The 20,454-nt window shown below is 45.9% G+C and overlaps 1 protein-coding gene across 1 annotated transcript in view; it reads right to left on the reverse strand.

The window, feature by feature from the left end:
- TNR (tenascin R) overlaps positions 1-3,991 on the reverse strand; it is an 83,506-nt gene extending 79,515 nt beyond the window's left edge. The window contains exons 1-2 of the mRNA XM_032646626.1: positions 3,493-3,991; positions 1,126-1,602 (exon numbers count right to left, since the gene is read on the reverse strand). Coding sequence (XP_032502517.1) covers positions 1,126-1,602; positions 3,493-3,991 — 976 coding nt within the window. The remainder of the gene's footprint in view (positions 1-1,125; positions 1,603-3,492) is intronic.
- Positions 3,992-20,454: the final 16,463 nt, after the last annotated feature.

Below are 20,454 nucleotides of genomic sequence, written 5' to 3' on the forward strand. Positions count from 1 at the left end.
AAAAGGCTTGTGAAGCTGGCCTCCCGGGATTTCCCCCTTAAACCAAGGTCAGAAGGTTGATCAGAAAATTCCTAGAATCAACCCATCAGAAAGCTTAACGATGTTCGTTTGTTATTATTTTTTATTTTCAATTTTCCCAGTGAGCACTCTGAGCCACTGTTACAGACTGAACTACAGATGGAAAAGATCAAGATCAATCACTCAATCTGTACGTTTAAAGCACAAATTTATCAGTGAGAGTCACTGCTGTAGTCAGAAGATGAGCAATAACGGTGAGATAGTGACAATAATCCGATTTTAGGCAAAAGAAAGTGATCTCCAGTGAGATATTGGTATTTTCCCACTGATAGATTTAGGTCCTCCTTTTGGGACATCACCTTTGGATTGGTTTCCATGGTGCAGACACATATGGGGTTGGTTCCAATTTGCTATGTCATCTGGAACAAAGCGACTCGTGACCTTTTAATATGCTGTACTAATAGTTAGAACGTGCGTTGTTGCTCGATGCCTTTAGTAGTTTATTCCTAGTGACAAGTAATTCCTTGCCTATAAATACTTTTATCCATGTGGACACTAGATGATTTCAAAAATTAATAACACTGCAATATGCAAGCTCTAAAATAGCCAGGGTGCCAGAGTGCCCTGCTAGTCTGACTATCACAGACTAACCCCCATTGCATGCCCTAGCACTGTGAAAGGACGTGTCCCCAGACTATGGCAACAGGCAAGGGGGATATTCTGGAGCGGGTGGAGCTCTGGGAAGCCCGCTGAGTTAGAGTGGTCCCTTGCCTAAGGTGGTGCTATGGTCTGACTCTCCGCTTTCTTCCATCTCAAGGACAGTGAAATGCTGTCACCGTCATTACCATTGACTTTGTTCCAGTCTTGGGGTAAGATTCAGCTTTCATCCTGAACTTGACCTTTTCTGGTTTCCACCCTTCCCCCCCTTAAATCTGCCTCGTCAATTGTGATTGACTCAAGAAATCAGCTGTCTTGGAAAGCAAGTGTACATGACCCAGTTGGGAATTCTTCGGCCTAAAATTCACCTTCCCTCCCATCTCTCTTCCCACCTCCGGCCAGTTTGCTGGACCACCCTTGACAAAGGCCCCGCCGAGCTCCCCTCCCTACCTGCTGAGCAGTCAGGGCCCTGGTAGCCCTCTTCACAGAAGCAGATCCCCTCCTGGCAGTGTCCTCGCCCACTGCAGGCGTTCAGACACCGCTGCTGGCCGCAGTTCTCACCAGTGTAGCCCTCCTGGCACAGGCAGGTACCGTTGGTACATCTCCCCTTCCCCGAACAGTCCCCAGGGCACCTCAGCTCGCTGCAGCCCTCGCCAGTGTAGGCCTCTTCACAGACACACTCCCCGTCCACGCACAGCCCCCGGGAGCTGCAGTCTGTCGGGCACCGGAGCTCTGAGCAGTCGTCACCGCTATACTCGCTGTCACAGATGCACTGGCCATCCACACACACGCCCCGACTGGAGCAGCCTAGGGGGCAGTAGGGCTCCGAGCAGTTCTTGCCAAACCAGCCTTGATCGCAGATGCAGCCACAGGACTCGAGGCTAAAGTTGCCGTGGCCACTGCAGTGAGGGATATAATCCAGTTGTCCTGGAATGGCCAAGGAGAAAGTCAAAGGGCAGCAGTGGAACCTCCTGTAAATGGGGTATGGGAGGGGTGGGCAGAGACCTCTCCTCACTCTCTGATCAGATTTGTGTTGCCGAGAATTAAGCTCAAGCTAGTTTGGTACATCATTGACTTCATGAATGTTTTCATATAATAGGGGCTGTGTCTGGCACAGCACTGGGGGCGACGATGAGTGAGATCAGGTCCCTCGTCCTGCAGGGGCTCACCTTCAGTGTGTCTTGGCTTGGGCTCCCTAGAATCAGACTTTAGATGAGAATTCAGATGATAGTGACTTACTGGGAAGTGCTCCCAGGAAAAACCTGTCAGGGAGAAGGGGAGACTCAGGAGGTTGGAGCCCAAGCCAGACACGTTATCAGGCAAAGTCCTGGGGGTGTCACTTGGGTTCAGTCCTGCAGGGTCTTCTGGACACAGTGTAAGCCACACCTCAACTGGGACGAAAGGCTGTCCTTGGAGGGTATAAATGTCCATTGTCTCCCTGGGGCAGGCCAAAGAGGTTCTTACAGCCCAAGGACAGCCCCTGACCAAGACGCCCAGGTGCTGGCTATGGGGACGGAAGGGGATCTGAGGGCTTGTATGCTGAGTACCAGGCCTGTGATGCAGGACAAGGTCACATGCGCTGCAGCCACATCCCTCTCCCTCTCCTTCCTGCCATCTAACTAACTCTGCTCATCCATCACAGCTTAGCACTAGGGTCACTTCAAAGGCTTCCCAGAACTTGTCTCATTTGGTGACTGTTGGCTGTGATCTTTTTAGGATTCTATGCATATCTCCTGCCCTAGCCTTTACCATGCTATAACTATAGTGGTTAATTTAAACCACTATAAAAGGTAAAAGCTTGAACCCAAGATAGTAAGGAAGACACAGTCCTCTTGTTAAAGAATGAATTTCATGGGTTGAAGGTACCTTTTGGGTGAGAGGAGCTGGGCACAAAAAGGGACACACTTTCTGCTCATTGGGGGTCAGCTGATAACAGCTATTGCGTGTGAGGTCCCTACTAGAAGCCAGGCTTTCATCTGAATGGAGGCTTTTATATGTAATAACTCCTGATGTTCTAGTCTGTCACCATTTGTCAATGGAGAAAGGAAGTCATGGGTTATGCAACTTGCTTAAGTCACAAGCTAGTAAGTAGCAGAGCTAGGATTTGAAGTCAGGAAGTCTGGCTCTGACTTCTCCCAGGGAGGTCAAGATAGTCATTGGTAAGTGTTACTAGTCAGGGGGTGGGTGAGACTAGAGGTATAAGTCCTGGATACTCAGCCTTCGGAGGGGAGGGGGTTGTAATAAGCTCTGTGAGTGGGTGTGTGCATGCACGGGCATGTGCATCCACATGCGTTCGTGGAGGGGGCAGGGGCTGAAACTTCCATCTTGCTGGAGAAGATGGGGCCAGGTCCTCTGAGACTATAATGACTATCATTTACTCAGATGGGAGAAAGACTGAGATGGAGTGAACAGAGCGCCTGAATTCTCTAGTCCCTCAGGTTAACATGGATAGATATCAATTCAACAGCCTGTGAAAACCCAAGATGAATGAAGACAGACGTCAAATTCCCTGCTCACCACAGAAGTTGCTGTGCTGAACCGATGTATCATTACCTGACTCATCCCCCCCAAATCGGGTTAATGTATTTCAAACTGACTATGCGCTGTAGAGAATCCCTACGCCAAATCCCCTGGGAAGGACCACATTTAGATCTTAGAGACGTCTGAACAGAGAGCTACAGACTGGGGCACTTCTTTCCCTCTGTGTGAAGAGGAGCCAGGTCTCGAGGGGAGTGGTGGCTCGCGCTCACTCATTCTCCCTCTCCGCTCAGCGCCCTCCCTCCCTCCTGAGACCGGCTGCAGACTCCCAGACTCTACCTGTGGCCGCACTTTGCTGGCAACAGTTGCTGGTGCACTGGTCCCGAAGCACTGACACCTCCCTCTCCAGCATCTCGATCCGGCTCAGCAGCTCCTGCAGCACCTGGGCAGAGCTGGCGCATGGGCAGGCCTTTTTGGGGAGGTTGATCCTGTGGGTGAAGGTGACCTGGCTCGCGTGGTCCGAGGTCTGGCCCGTGTACTCTGTCAGCACCTCGTCTTCGGCACTCACCTCCTGCTCGGCCGAGGCCTCCAGCCCCGAGGAGCAGAGGCTGTCCAGGGGCACGTTAATGTTGTACACGTGGTTGAAGACCACCGGCTGCTCTTTGCCGGATGTATTGTAGCTGTCAGCGCCTCCTTCCTCCTCCACCGCCTGTCTCTGGACCCTTTCCGTGGTGACCTCCAGCTGACACTCTGAGGGCTTGAGCATGGAGCCCAGAAGGATCAGGTTGACGCCAATGAGCATGTTCTTCAAGACCACTGTTTCCCCGTCTGCCCCCATCCTCTCAGCAGAGTGCTGGGTTCAAGACCGGCCTGCAGCAGAAAGCATGGAGTTGTGGAAATTTTCAAGAGAAACCAAGGAACGAACGAGATGGCCTCTGAGACCTGCGCTTGGGCACCACGCTGTGCACAGTCCTACAAAGCTAAAGGAAAGCAGTGAGGATTTCAAGGGGAAGGTTGGGAAGTGACTACCAGGGTCATGAAAGCCCAGAGCTTTTTGTTCCCTAGAGGAGTGAACCCCTGAAAGTGGACTCTGCTTCTGCAGAAGGGCATTTTGATTTCCCAAAAGGCTTATCGAGAGCACATGAGTCTGGCCTCCACAGTGGGCAAATGCTTCCAACAAAGAGGACATGTGAGGACTCGGGGCAGGGGCACTGTGGCTAGCCTCGTCCTCCAAGGAGAACTCAGAGCATCCTTTCACTTCTGAGTGAGAATTAAGATGAAGGGTACCATGGAGCCTTAGGCATACCCTCATATTTCGCCAGATATTTATAATGAAGGGGTCCCGCCAGCCACTTCAAGATAACTTATTAACTCCTCTAAGCTCATCTGTTCAAATACACGTTGACTTTAGAATAACCAACCAGGCAGATAATATAGTTCCAGGTAACTGTGGTTGTTAATAATCCTTAGGTACATTTGTGATTATCTGGGACTGTGTGAGCCGAACTTTCTTTTAATGTTCTCATTAGTATAGTCCCAGTGCTTTGTGATCACAGGGTGCCTTTCTTCCGAGGTCCTGTTTAAATTGCTAAAATAATGTATTAGCTCCTCTACTGGTTACCTAGTCACCAAGACCCATGGAGAACGATAAATTTCCTGTAATGCAAATCAGTTTTACAGAAATTATATTTCTTCTGTATTCCCTGTGTAAAAGAGAAAAGAGGCTTACAAATTTTGGTTCTAAAGGTAATGTTAGAGCTAAGAAGATTAAGGGCAAAGGAACAGAGTGAGAGTAAATGTGAATTTGGGAAGAAGGCGATAAGCAATAGCTAACATCAACTGAATGTGTCCTGTGTACAGACTGCGCTGTACACCTCACGGGGGATCTTACTGGACCCTTAGAACAAACCTATGATGGGATGTTATGATTATCCCCATCTTGTAATGGAGTGAATTCTGCCTAGAAAGCTTAAAATTTGAATGCAGGTCTGACTTCAAAACCTGTGTTCTTAACTGCTATGCTCCAGTGCTTGTCTTGATAAGCACGTTCAATGTTCTGTTGTCTCTGATGGAAATTGTGTTCGTTATAGGATCTTCCCAAGAATATTGAGATTAGAAAATTTTGCTAGGGCCAGATCCAGTGTTCCTTCCTCCACGAAGCATTCTCCTCTCATCTTTTTCTTCCTGTTCCCTCAGGAGGCTAAGGAGCATGCCCAGCACAGGTTAAATTTATCTCTCACTCCTTATAAAGCCCCTCTGACAGCATTTGCCACACTAGACTGTGGGTTTCCTTTGTCTGCTCCTGCCCCCCCACCAGCTTCGTCCCCTGCCTCCCCCCACTGGCCCCGAACTGCTAAGTCAATTTAGGTCAGACCACATCTTATTTGCAGTATTTGATGTGTGTCTAGGACAGCAAAAGTGTTCTGTACTGTGGCTGTTGAATGAGTAAGTGAGTAGATACATGGAAGATGGTTAAACAGATGAATTAATGAGTAAATGCCCTGTGAGCACAAGGTTCAATCATTCTCCAACTCATTTAATCTCTTTCCATTATCCTCAAGTTATTCACTATTTTCTTCAATTTCAGTTCAATTGGACAATTTCTGAGGGATGATTATATTAGGAGTAATCTGTATTAGTGACTATTTTGGAAACCATGTCTTATGACTCAGTCTTTATATTATATATTGGACTAAAATCTTTGTTTCCAATATGAAGAAGAAGCAGAACAGAATAGAGCTATTAAGATTCTGGACTCTGGAGCCAGACTGCCTGGTTTTTCCCCTATCCCAGGACTACCCTGAAATCACTGGCACATGTGAGAAGTCTCTTCCATCATTTGACAGCTGGAAAGCCCAACCTTAGCATACCCTTGTTCAAAGAAGAGTGAGGTTCTTGGAGTGATGGGAGAGGTGGTGATCCACTGGTTACATCAGATGAGGTAAATCAACCTTGGGGACACATGGAGTGACATGTCTGAACCAAATTTCTCTCATGACTGTGAGCTCTTTCCAAGCCTCTCTATCTGAGGTATTACTTGCCTTCCCATTTTCAGCTGCTCTAGGCGTTTTATCCTTGGAGTGGCACTCTGCCCTTATGTCATTGAAAGTTTCCCAGGAATGGCTCTGATATAAATCATTTACACTTACATTTACATTGAAGGCTAAGGAGCCTTAGCCATCTCACTTGCTAAACTAAAGTTGGTTTGTCTGATCCATGTTGATATTGCTGAATAGTTGGTTGTTTTTTTGTTTTCTGGGAATCATAAAATTATCATGTAGCACCCATAGCACTTAACAGAACTTTTTGCACAGAACAGACACTCAATAAATAAGTGAAAGAATAATTGACATTGTAAATGAAAAGGAAGACAAGTGACAGGAAAATTAAAAGGGAAAAATGTTAGGTTCCACACCAGTCCAAAGCAACAACTATAAAATTATATGTGGAGAGAAAAGTATATAGTTTTATGTGTGAAAAACACAAGATTTTAGTCAATAACCAAACTGACTATGAATTAGTCAACAGTGTGATTTTTGTAACCTCCAAAACCTTTTTTAGACTCAGGATTTATTGACTGATTGACTGATTGACTGAAGTATAGTTGATTTACAGACTCAGGCTTTATTAATTGAAATTACAGACTAGGATGTGCAGGGGACCGTTTTGCTCTGTACTGCGCTTGTCATTGATTACTTCTGGGTGGAGAGGGTGCTGAAGGTACTCAAAATCTTGTTGTAGGAGAGGGAGGAACTTAGCATTTTTGTCCAGAGAAGTGACAACCCCAGAGCTATCGTTCCTTTATCATTCATTCCTTTGACAGATACTTATTGAATACCTACTATATGCTGGTTCCCTTATTCACAGAAGTTATATTTAAGTGTGTGTGTGGTGGGGGAGAGGGTGGGAGGGGGAGGACATACAATACATAAATACCCACAATAATTCTGTATGTCATATATAATGTATGATATAATGCATATTATATGGTATTTAATATATGATGATGTAACATTCACTTGTGTGTGTTGTGTCAGCAAGTGGTAACTGCTGTGGAGGAAAAGAAAAGAAGGGAGCAGAGGAGGTACCAGGACAGGGAAGTCACATGGATATTTTGTAGAGCCCAGCCAGGGAAAGCTTGTCTAATGAGGTGACCACTGAGCAGAGACCTGAAGGAAGTGAGGGGTGGGCTTAGCAGACGGCTGAGGAAGTGCATTCCAGGCACAGGGAACGGCAAGGGTGAGGGCTCTGAGGCAGGAGCCAGCCTGGTGAGTTTGAGTGACGGTGAGACTGGAGGCGAGTGAATGAGGGAGCAGATGTGGGGAGATGAGATCAGAGAAGGAGTGGGGGCCAGGTCAGAGCAGGCCTGTGAACCACTGTAAGGACTTGGGCTCTTACTGTGGCTATACAGTCATTGCTCTCAAATGCATCCACATATTAAATGTTTATGATGATCTAGTTCTTGTCATTGAGAAACTCTCAGCCTCATGAAAGAGATGGAAACACAAGTAAATATAATTACAATGCAATGTGATCATTATCATGACCAAAAAACACACAAAATGTCCCTAGAGGGCTGGAGGTGACACGGCAACTTTGCCTGGGGCAGCAGGGGAAGCTACGCAGAGGGTGTGGGGTAATCGTCAGTCCTGTTTGCCAAGTATTTCTGGCCTGGCTTTCCAGACATGTGGTAGGACTACATTCTCCAGGGCTGTGTTTTCCGGCCCCCTGTTGGTTAGGTGAGGCCATGTCACTAGTACTGGCCGATGGTTGTGAGAGGAAGTGACGTGGGTCACTTCTGGGAGGGGGCATTCATTGCTGACGGGAGACCCCCCAGAGCTTTCTCTTTCCCATCCATGGTGACTGGCAATGCTCAGGATGGTGGCTGCTTTCTCAGTCTGGGTCCCTGAGTGACCATGATAAAGGGTGCCCTGGCTGCATACAGCAGGTGTGTAGTGCATGAGAGAGAAATAAACTTTTGGTTTTGAAGCACAGATTTTTCCTACAGCATAATCTAGTGTATCAGAAGATAATACTGAACTGGGTTTTAATAGATGACTCTTTAAGTAGAGAAGACAGAAGTTCATTATAGACAAAAGGAATTGCATTTGCTAAAACTCTGACCTGTGTACGGATATGGCTTATTCAAGGAATTCAAGTATTTGAAGGGCTGTTAAATGCTATGGGATTGGACTTTTATACAGCAAAAGGTCCAAGGGAGGGAATTTCCCCCAAATGGGGGAATCTACAGGGAAACAGATTTTGGCTCCATGTAAAGAATAGCTTTTATAATAGTCAGAGCTATTGGGTTGTCATGGTAGGTAGTGAGTTCCTGGTCACTGGAGGTGTTCAAGCACAAGCCACAAGACTACTTAGTGAGAATGTTGAAGATGGGCTTTCAGGCATCACATCAGAGAGTGGACTAAAATGAACATTAAGGTTTTCTCTTTCCTGTTACTTTATGAATTCAGGGTCTTATGTGTCCTTTGAGGAGTCTACCCACTATAATATTGTATTCGTTTCCTAGGGCTGCCATAACAAGTTACCACAAACTGGGTAGCTTAAAGCTATAGAACTCTATTCTCTCACAGTTCTGGAGACTGGAATAGAAGGCCAAAACCAATATGTCATCAGGGTTAACCCCTTCTGAGGCTCTGAAGGAAAATCTATTTCATGCCTCTCTCCTAGTTTCTGGTGATGGCGGGCAATGCTTGGCATTCCTTGGCTAGTAGATGCATCACTCCAGTCTCTGCCTCCATCCTCACATTGCGCTCTGCCTGTGTCTCTGTGTCTTCACGGGGCCATCTTCCTTCAGGGACATCAGTCATCTTGGATTAGGGGCCCATCACGCCAATATGACCTCGTCTTAACTAATTACATCTACGATGACCCGATTTCCAAATAAGGTCACATTCTGAGGTACTGGGGGTTAGAACTTCAACATTATCTTCTTTGTGGGACACAATTCAATCCACAATACATAACAATAGCAAACTGAGTATTTACCGGGCACCAAGCTAAGCATTTTCCTTACAGTACTTCATTCATTCCTGACAACAACCCTATAAGCTAGGAGGAGTGATATTTAGGAGCAAAGATATTTAGCAACTGGTATGGCTCAGGCGACAACCAATCAGAAGGGGGCATCCATAAATCAGACCTGCTGTAAACAACCAGCAGGGCTCTGTGGTGATTTCACCATGATGGTAGGTCCTCTTTCAAGTTCCATTATTGGAGACAAGGAAAATGAACTTCAGGAAAGGCCAAGGAATGTGACCAAGACTGCACAGCTAATGAGCGCAGGAGCCAGGACTGAGCCCAGATCTTGCTGGCCATAGTCTGTCCTCTTAACTGCTGTTTTCAGCCAGCTTTAATTAGCAGCCACATAGCGCTCTCATGAAAAGACTTAGAGCTCTTACAAATCAACACCCTCCTCCCCCTGGATCAGATTTAGGACCTCCTGACAGCGATGACTTTTCGCTTAATGTTTTCTCCGCCAATCCCGGCTACTACCCCCGATATTGCTTTAGCCTCTTACCCTGGAGGGAAGGCTTGTCTGCTGGCTTTTTATTTAAAAGTGCCCAGCCTCCACTGTGTCCCAGTGAGTCAAGAACAACTCTAAGCAAGTAAACCTTGATCCTAGAGGGATCAGGAGACATTTTTTACGCTTGTCCTTTCCTAGGACGGTTCCCCTCCAGCCAGCAGCTACAGGAAACCAGGGCTTGCCCTGGCCCCTGCCGGCTTCATTCACTTCTCTGAGCTCCCTTTGGCTTGTCCCCAGCAGGCTCAGTCACAAGCCATTGTTAACCACACTGCTGACCTCTCTGCTTCTCTCCATTTGCATATGGCTGAGGATGCTTTCTGAAGGCAGGCAGTCAGAGGGGGTGGGGTGAATGGCATGGGAGGCTTCATTTTTCTCATTTCATCTGAAGCCTGCTGGAGGGGGAAGGGGAATGAAACTCATGGTTATTTAATGCCTACTTAATAAATGTGCTCTTAGTTTTGCTAAGCTCATGTCACTTAATAATTATTTCAAAGTGGCTTTTCTTTCTTGTGTCCCTGAAAGCTTCCCTTTCGGGCTTCATTCTCTACTTCCACCACCTGTTCCTCTGGATCACAAGGAATACCGACTGTTCTGCAGGCGGGCCCCTTTCCGTGGCACTCTTCAGCGATGCTGCTGGGCAGATTTTTGCAACTTCCTATGAGGAAGGCCTGTTTTAATCCTGTGGCATATCCAAGAACACGACGTTGATGTGTTTGTCGCCTTTAGAGGGGTCCTGCTTGCTCTGGCTTTGGTGTGAAGTGGTGGCTGCACCTCTAAGCTAGCTGCAAAATCTCTGTCACCAAAAGCAACGTTGGAGGCTGGAGGGGACCAGCAGAGCCCCTCTCCTCCCTCACTCTCTTCCTGTTTCTCAGATGAGTCATCCGACTAGAGCTGTAAGACTCCAGGATAGAAGCAAAACAGGCCAGTCAGAGGATGAAGTGGTGGTGAGAGAGGGGAAGAGGAGGAGAAACCTGAGAAGATGGAGAAGAAAAATATGGCAGAGCGCCAGGCTGGTGAGAGCAACAGACAGAGTTCTACAGGTAGAGGGAGAAAACATAAACCTGAGGGACAGATAATACACTCAGGGTTCAATGGTACACTGACAGTTGTAAGCAAGACAGGTAGCTAATGACCCTCCAAATCAAAGTGCAAGCAAGTTGCAGCAATTCGATAGATCGATACTCAGGAAATCCGTGCAGTGCCATTGATTCATTCCTCCACTCCAGCCTCCTTATCAATATAATTATCATGGCGGGCAGCACAGGGGTCTCCAGGGTCACGTGTAAGAGGCGGAGTGGACAGCTGGACGGGCCTCCAGGCCCAGGTGGTGCCGGTGCTGCTAGGGTCTGCGCTCGTCCCCCCGGGCGGCCTGCGGGGAGAGTGCGGGTCACCCGGGCCCGGCCAAGTCTTGCCCCAGCTAAAGTTGTCCTTCAGTGGCTTTTCTTTCCCTTGCCCCCCTCCACATGCCTTCTCCTGGCTTCGTTTCTTCACGTTGACAGGGCTTTGCTACTGTTACAGAAAAATGTTCTCTGGGAGCCATCACCTTTATGCAGGCTGGGAGGAGGGGAGAAGTGGTCTCAGGAGGGTGGATGTGGGGCGGGAGGGAGGAGGGGGAGGGGACGACGAGGGACAGAAAGAGCCACAAAGTCACTCACGTTGAAGCTCTGCCTTTGTGTTTTCTCCTTTTATTTTCTCTTAGAGCCAGAGAGGGAGTGAACGAGACAAACACAGGTAGAGGAGCTTCAGAAAAGAAAGAAAAGAAATGAGTGTCTAGGTTGTCGGGGGGCGGGGGGGTCGGGCAAGGAGAGGTGAGCAGCCAGTGCTTTGTTTAGATTTTCTAGCTTCTGCCAACCTTACACCCCACGCTGTCCCTGGGGGTGATTTTATAAACAGAACCATATCTGTGAAAAAAAATGACACTCTTTTTTTTTTTTTTTTAGTTAGAATTAGTTTAAAAATAGTTCCCTGCATGCTGTTGGGATGCTCTGTCACTTGGAGAAAGAGGGTAATTATGAAAGACGAGGGTTGTAATGTGGATTACTGCCGGCCCCATTGTGTCAGCGTCAGGAGGCAGCGTCAGGAGGCAGCGTCAGGAGGCAGCGTCAGGGGCTGCTGGGAGGACTCAGGGCCCGCTTGTCTCCATCAGCCTAGCCTTTATTGGGCATGTCAGGTTTCTGAAAAGAACCCGAGGGCAGAAAACTCCCTGCAGACAGGACTCGGGTGGCTGGCCCAGAGCTGTCAAGGAAAGACGCGCGGGAGGAGATGCAAGGCCAGGCTGGGGCGTCACCTCCCCCAGGACTGGCCGCCTCACCCCCGCTCCAGGACCACGTCCTTGGACGTGCCTCCAGGTGGGATCTGCCGGAAGGGTCTTTGGTTCAGAAAGGATGGAGGGCCACACTCATTTTTTGGCACAAGTGGGTCAGCCAGTATATTTGTGTGTGTTGTGTCCCTGCGGGATAGAGAAACCGCATTGGCTGGGTGGAGGAATCTGCTTCTGGTCTTGTCCTCTGGCTCTGTCTTGTGCTGTCTTTGAGAATTCCAAACTGACCTGGCCTCGCAGAGCAGTTCCTTCTTCATCTGAAAGTGGGGTCCTCAAGATCCATCAAGGGAAATAACATCAAAGGAGTAATATAATCTTCCGATTGGAATTGAGGGTGAGGCCATCCAGGTTTGAATTCCTGCTTTACAGTCTAAGGGGAGAGGCTGGGCAAGTGTTACTGCTGGGGGCCTCTGCTTCCTTCTGCGGCAGCTAAGGTTGACAGTCTACCTCCAGGTTTCCCCATGATTTTTGGTAAATAGAGATCCCATTGAGGTGAGAATTTATCCAATGTCTATAGATCCCAGAGAATTCTTACATCTGTAGAGCATTTGACTATATACAAACGTATATATATAACCACACACACATATATATATAGTTATATATGTATGTGTGTGTGTGTGTATATATATAATATATATATATATATATAATGGAGAGAGAGAGAGAGAGAGAGAGAGAGAGAGAGTCATATATACAGAGCCCTATTTAATCCTCATAATGGGCAATGGGATTATTCCAGTTTTATAGATAAGGCTCAAAGTATGGGAGTGATTTTCCCAGTTACACACAGTGAGTTAGAGCCAAACTAAATCCTGAGTCATATTTCCAGACTCTCAGTTCATTCGTAGATGCCACAACCTCCCTCCGTCAGCCACCTTTGTCCTTTGGAAGTAGGTAGGATATAAAAAATGAATTCCTAATTAATCTCCACCATTTTGGTTCAGAGATTCTTCTAAGAGCCTGACCTTTTGCTATCATTAATATCTATTTTTCATCTGTGTTTCTCAAGCTGGGAGAATAGCATGTCACCGTTTGCTGTTCAGTCACTCTTCTTGAACAGTCATCATCCTGCTTTTCATCTTTCTTTTCTTTACATTTAATAAAACTGCAAGGCAAAGTTTCTTCTAAGAAAGATGACCACTCAGACTGCAGCCCAAATTGATGCTTTTTTTTTTTTCCTTGCCCAAGATACTCATTAGAACAGATGGAGAAATTGGTTTAGAATATAAAAAGTGGTCTCTGCCCTCATGGGGCTTATAATCTAGATGAGAAGACTAGACTCATACACGTGAAACTGAACGACAAGGCAAGGCTGTCCTTTTGTATTATTAGTCACTTACTTTAAGTTTAATAGATGCCCCTCACAGTGTGGGACAGGTGACCAGAAGAGGCTTCCTGAAGGGGTGGTGTCCCAGTCCACATGGAGGGGTGGTGTTGGAAAGGTAGATACGAGTTGTGGGGAGTGGGTGAGGAGGGGGGGTAAAGGGCACAGCATAAGCAGAGTTGATTGAAGCATCAAGGCCAAATGCAAGGAAGTTCTGCCTCTGAAGGGACTACCTTCAGTCTTCACGAAGGTTTAAAATCAATTAAAACTATGTTATGAAAATGTATGAAAATAATCCCTACATGCCCTGTGTGTGCCTGAGGTAAGGGAGCTGGTCATGTCTTAGTAGTGCTTCCAGGGCTTTATGTCCAGGAGGCCAACTCGGGGCCAGGCCGATTTATAAACATGGGCTCAGAACTTCTAATTAATTATAACTATAAATGTAGGAAGTGTTTGCTTGATTACTTGGACATTGAAACCCTTTAGAAACAAACAAATCTTGGGAGTAGTTACCTGTAGAAATTATACTCACCCACATCCAGAAGACCAGATAATTCATCTGCTCTAAAAGTACCTAATGACAGGTTCAAATATCAGATTCATGCAGTTTCCAATTATATGACATAACTACATTGGATTTGGTCCTTCTATCAGGAACTGAATAATTGCTTTAATATCTGATATCCATTAACTTCTCCAGATAACATGTATGTTGGAGGTGGCAACTTACGAACGTTTAGCTCTAGAGGTCTAGAGGAGTTATTTACTTTATTGTGCAAATGATCAATGTGTTCTCGAGCATGGAAGAGCACCACTCTGACCCAAAGACTACACACAGATGAATTCTATTTTCTAGTGCATGAAATAGCGTTTTGAAATTTGAGGAAGCTCCAACGGTACTGGTATATGGAGCACAGCCTGTTTAATTAAATGCAGAAGCACACTGATTGCATGGCAGGAACTGGGCTACGTTCCATTCGAGATGTCGGGGTGAGCTAGAGAAATCTCAGGTAACTCCCTGTATAACTAGGAGGAAGGTATTTACATTACGAGAATAAATAGCAAACCATGATAAGTAGCATATCCCAGGTATGGAGAAATTCTTCTGGGAGCCCAGCAGAAGGAATCATTTCAACTGTAAGACTCTCTAGAGAAATCTCGATGTTTTCCATCGATGTAGCCTTTGAGCTGGGTCTTGAAGAATTAGAAAGATTTTGAAAGGAGGAGACAGGGGAAAAGGCAGTAAAGTGAGTGAGGAAGAAGGGCACAGTTCCTGGGGTGTTTGTGTGTGTTCAGGATTGAGGGGACTAAGAAGACGTCAGAGAGCCTTGATTGGCATCTTTAGAAATTTCCTCTGTATTCTGTGGGCTGGTGGAGCCTCAGTGTTTTTTAAGCAGGGCGTGACATGATTAAAGAAATCCTTTAATATCTGCAGTTGCAGTTGGCCCCAGAGATGAATTCTAATCTGAAAAACTCAAAAGATTTTTTTTTTTTGCTTGTCGTTTATCTTATTTTGTAGTTATTCAGTCAGTAAGGCCTGGATTAGCCTTGCTTATTACTTTAGAGAGTGGTTTTTCAGGGTACATAATTTCTTAAACTCCTTTTCTCTCACTCTCTGTCTTGACAAAATGCATTTTGCTCTCCATTAAGTTATACTGCGTCATCTTTGTTCATTGTTGTTAAAAGGGGGCTCCAGTAGAATTCAAATGTTGTTTTATTAACTGCTAAATCCAGGATATGTATTGTACAGTTTTGGGCTTTTTAAATGTTTTCAATCTGAATAAAGATAAGAATTGACCATTTAGCTCCAAGCAGCTGCCTTTCTGACAAATTGAGAACGCAGACAGCACTGAGTTGGCTCTGAATGTAGCCAGGCTTTGGTGAGCAAAGCACGGTTTTGAGGGTTCCCAAGTCCACGTATGATCCATTTAGGGTACAGAACAGCCCAAAAGAGGATGCAGAATGTCCCTGGTGGGCTGGGGTTGATGCCTGAAATAACTTGTGCGTGGCGCCCTCTTCTCTGATGGGAGTTCTCCTTCCCCAGAGCAACTCTCCTCCCTCCCCAGCCTCTGTGCGCACTGCCTGGGCCCGCCTTCCTCTCCTGCACACACAGTTGGAGTTCTCCCTTTGCCCCTCCAGACCCTCTCTCCATCCTTTTCTTCTTGGACCTGATCTCTTTTCCTAGAGAGCTTCCCATTCAGCTAAAGGAGATCCCCAGTAGGGGAGCTGCAGCTCCAGCCAGAGGGGAGTGGGGTCCTGACTTCCTTCCTGGGAGGTCACCCGCTGGTTGTGTCCCTCAGCTGAAGGGCGTAGTTTCTCTCAAGGTGACCTTTTCATAGGACTGACTCTCTTTCCAGGTTCTGGTAACCTCTCTGCCAACTCCCTTCACCTTCTTTGGGGCTTAAGGGTGGCAACAGCTCAGCTGCTACTAACCCCAGACGGTCTGGGTGCAGTGTCCTCACTGACTGACCCGTGGCTGTCTAGTGCTCATTCGTGCAGGTCTCCACAGGGGCCTGCCTTCCTGGGAAGGGCTGTTTACCCCAGACATTTCCTCTGGCCCCAACTCTGCTTAAAACGTACCGGTCCTCTGTGCCTCATTCCCTCAATAGTCAAATGCCAAAGTAATACAAGATACAGTGTTGGCAATAAATTAACACCTTCTGAAAACCTGTTTCGAAAGAGGTAGGCCTTAAACCATAAATAACAGTCACATTTTCATTTTAACAACAGCCTTCAACTAACCTAACAGTGGACATGGTTCAGTGCGGTTTCATGCTGTAGCAGAGAATAATTTTCATCGCCTGTAAAAGGTTTCAACATTTTTTCCCTCACATTGATCTTTCTACCTTTCCCCTGTTGAAAAGCACTAAAATGAGTCAGAGTACACCTGGCATCTGCAGAGCTCATTATAGTTTTCAAGACGTTTTCATAAGCGTAGTCTCGATTGATTGTTCTATGAATTTTGTAAAGTATGTAAGGTGGGTATACTACCCCACATTACAGATGAGTACACTGAGGCTTATTCCTATGAATAACATGCCATAAAGCTGGTATTAAAGAAATCAGATTTTCTGAGGAAAACTTGAGAAGTTTGTCTCTGAGAACTTTACAGTGTTAAAAGGAATTTGACTCACATCTTCTTGAGTTTGTTTTTCTGATGGGGACACTGGAAAAGTACAGTGACATTAAAAAATAATAATGATAAAGGCGCGGGCTTATGTATTCCTCAGCAAGAATGTGTTTCTCTGAGTTAAAAAATAGTTCCAGCCTTATACTTTTTCAACTCTTTGGCCATGTATAGAGGCTTTAACGAGCACTTTGCTGGGGTAGGGGTTTGGGGGTGCAGCCATTGACTCTTGGCCATAGGGCTGGGTGTGGGATGGGGTCTGGCAGCCCAGGGTCAGAGGAGAGAGAGGGAGGAGCCCAAGATGGTCAGGGCACAGGGAACCTTTCTGTTTCTCTCTGGATTTACTCAACAACTCTCCTTCTTGAGGGTTGGAGGACTATACCCCAAGGGGCTCTCAGATTCCCCAGTAACAACTCAAGAGCGAATCCTTTCTCTGGAGTTCGTAAAACCTATCCCTTTGATCCTAGTTTGCATTATCAAACAGGATTCCTGCAGGGAAATCATTTTATGAAAGAGTTCCCCCTGCTGAGCAAGACACCAGCCTGATTCACTGAATGAATGAGAAGCCCAACACAGGTGACCTGTTTCCCAAGCCAGCTCGGAGAATTTTCCATGCTTTATCCTGTATTTGAAGATAATTTTGAAGTAGGCAATGACGTGCCTTCCTACTGTTCTGGAATATTATACCTTCATTAGTCTAGAGCCTAATGTCTAGAATGAAACAAACTTTTGATCAACAAGACGAACCCACATTTTTTTTTAACTTTAAAAGTTTCTTTTATTTTTTATACAGCAGGTTCTTATTAGTTATCTATTTTATACATATTAGTGTATATATGTCAATCGCAATCTCCCAATTCATCCCGCCACCACCCCCTGCCCCGCTTTCTCCCCTTGGTGTCCAGACATTTGTTCTCTACATCTGTGTCTCTATTTCTGCCTTGCAAACCGGTTCGTCTGTACCATGTTTCTAGATTCCACATAGATGCCGTTAATATACGATATTTGTTTTTCTCTTTCTGACTTACTTCACTCTGTATGACAGCCTCTAGGTCCATCCACGTCTCTACAAATGACCCAATTTCGTTCCTTTTTATGGCTGAGCAATATTCCATTGTATATATGTACCACATCTTCTTTATCCATTCATCTGTTGATGGGCATTTAGGTTGCTTCCATGTCCTGGCTATTGTAAATAGTGCTGCAGTGAACGTTGTGTTACATGACTCTTTTTGAATTATGGTTTTCTCTGGGTATATGCCCAGTAGTGGGATTGCTGAGTCCTATGGTAATTGAATTTTTAGTTTTTTAGGGAACCTCCATACTGTTCTCCACAGTGGCTGTATCAATTTACATTCCCACCAACAGTGCGAGAGGGTTCCCTTTTCTCCACACCCTCTCCAGTATTTGTTGTTTGTATATTTTCTGATGATGCCCATTCTAACTGGTGTGAGGTGATACCTCATTGTAGTTTTGATTTGCATTTGTCTAATGATTAGTGATGTTGAGCAGCTTTTCATGTGCTTCTTGGCCACCTGTATGTTTTCTTTGGAGAAATGTCTATTTAGGTCTTCTGCCCATTTTTGATTGGGTTGTTTGTTTTTTTTAATATTCAGCTGTATGATCTATTTATATATATGGAGATTAATCCTTTGTCCATTGACTCATTTGCAAATATTTTCTCCCATTCTGAGTGTTGTCTTTTTGTAAATCAACAATGAGTATGTATTGCCTTTCTCCAAAATAGCAAGATCGCTGGGCTTTTCTTTGAAGACTGAGCATGTGGGACTGGTGGCTGGGTTTGTCCAAACCAGCTGCTTTTGATTAGGAAGGTAAAATCCCCACCACCTTCACCTTCACGCATAACTGCATGACCCAGGATTTGTGCAATTGACCGCATTGCAATGTGTGTGCAGGATTGTTCTATGAAGGAAAGGAGTGGCTTTTTCTGACTGATACCTGCATATCCCAGGCACACTCCAGGCACTCATCCAAGGGCTTTACATATTAACTCAATCCCCACAGCAACCATACTTGTCCCCATTTTACAGATGAGGAAACTGAGTCACAGAGAGTTTAAGTGACTTGTCTAAAATCACAAAGCATTTAAGCAAGGGCACCAAGATTCAATTTTTTTTTTGTCAAGGGATGCATCCAGTGTGTCTGGAAGCCTCCATATGAGAAAGAATTTGTGACAATAATCTCCCTCTCTGAGCTCCAACAGAACTTGTTATTACACTTATCACAATAGTTACCTGCAAAGTTGTTCCCCACCCCCACCCCCCACCAACAGAGAGTCCCTAGAGGGCAGGTGTATAATCTACTTGTCTTTGGTCCCAGCATATAGCACAGATCCTGGAGTCTAGTAGATTCTCTCTCTCTCCAAATACATACATACACAAACCTGTGATATATTTCCAGCCAACCTTACCTACTCAGGTGTCTGCATATCCCCACAAACTGGTTTTTCCTGCTGCCAAAGTTTCTGAAACGTTCCTCTCTGCAGTGTTAGCCAGGAGAACTGCTGCTGGGAGTGTGTGAGGTGACCCCAGTAGGACCGAGGATGCACTGTGCTGCTGGCCATCAGCACGGTTTATTGTTAGGGCGATAAATGTCCTGCCCACCCCCTTCCAGGCTTCCTTGCTGATAGCTTCAGGATTGCAGTCTTCCCCGCACACTTAGTTTGATTACTGCTGCCTGTCACGTTGTTTCTTATTATTGACCTTGGTACCTGTCAGACCGTTCACACCCCCTAATTGTCTTTACCTGCTACCCGTCCATCTTCACTGAAAGGCTGGTTTCTCTGATTACTCAGTCCCTGTCAGTTTCTCATGGATTTACTTGATTCTTCTCAGAAGTGAAGGAGTGCTTTGTGGCCTCCTTTGCCCTCGGATTGATGAAGGTTTTGAGCTGTGAGCCAGGTCACAGACGGTCCTCTCCAGAGGGCCACCTCAGGGAGGTTTTAGAGAGGGGTCATTGCCTAGGGGGCAGGGCCCTGCCTTGAAGACAACATCTCTCTGGGTCTCCTGCCATTTTCATTTATTTCATGTATTCAATTTTTATTTATTCAAGCTTTCTGAGCTTGAGCAAGTCAGGAGGCTGCTCTGACTACCTGCGAAGTGGGAATTATTTATAGTGAGAATCAAGTCTATGTGAAAATACTGCTCTCTCCAAATGAATCTTCTCCTAGGTACTGCTCTCAGCCTTTTAGACCCTCATTGTCAGGAGGAGGTTTAAGAATTGTGTCCTGCATAGAGAACAGACCTGTGGTTGCCAAGGGGGAAGAAGGTGGGGGAGGGATGGATTGGGAGTTTGGGGTTAGCAGATATAAACTATTATGTAGAGAATGGATAAACAACGAGGTCCTACTGTATAGCACAGGGAGCTATATTCAATATCCTGTGGTAAACCATCATGGAAAAGAATATGAAAAAGAATGTATATATATGTACTTTGCTGCACGGCAGAAATGAACACAACACTGTAAGTCAACTATACTTCAATTACAAAAAAAAAAGAATTATGTCCAGGGGGGCGGAATATTGTATCATCTATGAAGTGGCACATAATCAGTGGGAAGGTCTCAGCATCACTAACGTATGACAAATAAAGAAGCACGTGGTCTCCATTTCTGCATGGATCAGAGTTTTGTTATTTGACATCCAACCACGGAATTGTAGTTCGTTCTCAGTCTTCCCTCAGCCCCAGCATTTAGAGGGGGCACGAGCAGGATGATGAGTCCTCGCTTGTTGCTAAGTTGGTAATTGTTGGATTGAGTGGAACTGAGGATGCTCAGGTGGTGAAGAGTGACAGATCCCATGGTGGCATTTGTGGTGTGTCTTCTTGACCCACAAGTATAGAGAAGGACCATCACTTCATGTAGATGATCAACAACCCCCAGGGAATTGTCTGCTTTCCAGAGTTGGGTTGATTCGAATGTAAAAAGAGAACTCAATCCCCTAAGAATCACAAGGATTTCTGAA

The sequence above is a fragment of the Phocoena sinus genome, chromosome 1, assembly GCF_008692025.1.
Source record: "Phocoena sinus isolate mPhoSin1 chromosome 1, mPhoSin1.pri, whole genome shotgun sequence".
In the NCBI taxonomy this organism is placed as follows: Eukaryota; Metazoa; Chordata; class Mammalia; order Artiodactyla; family Phocoenidae; genus Phocoena; species Phocoena sinus.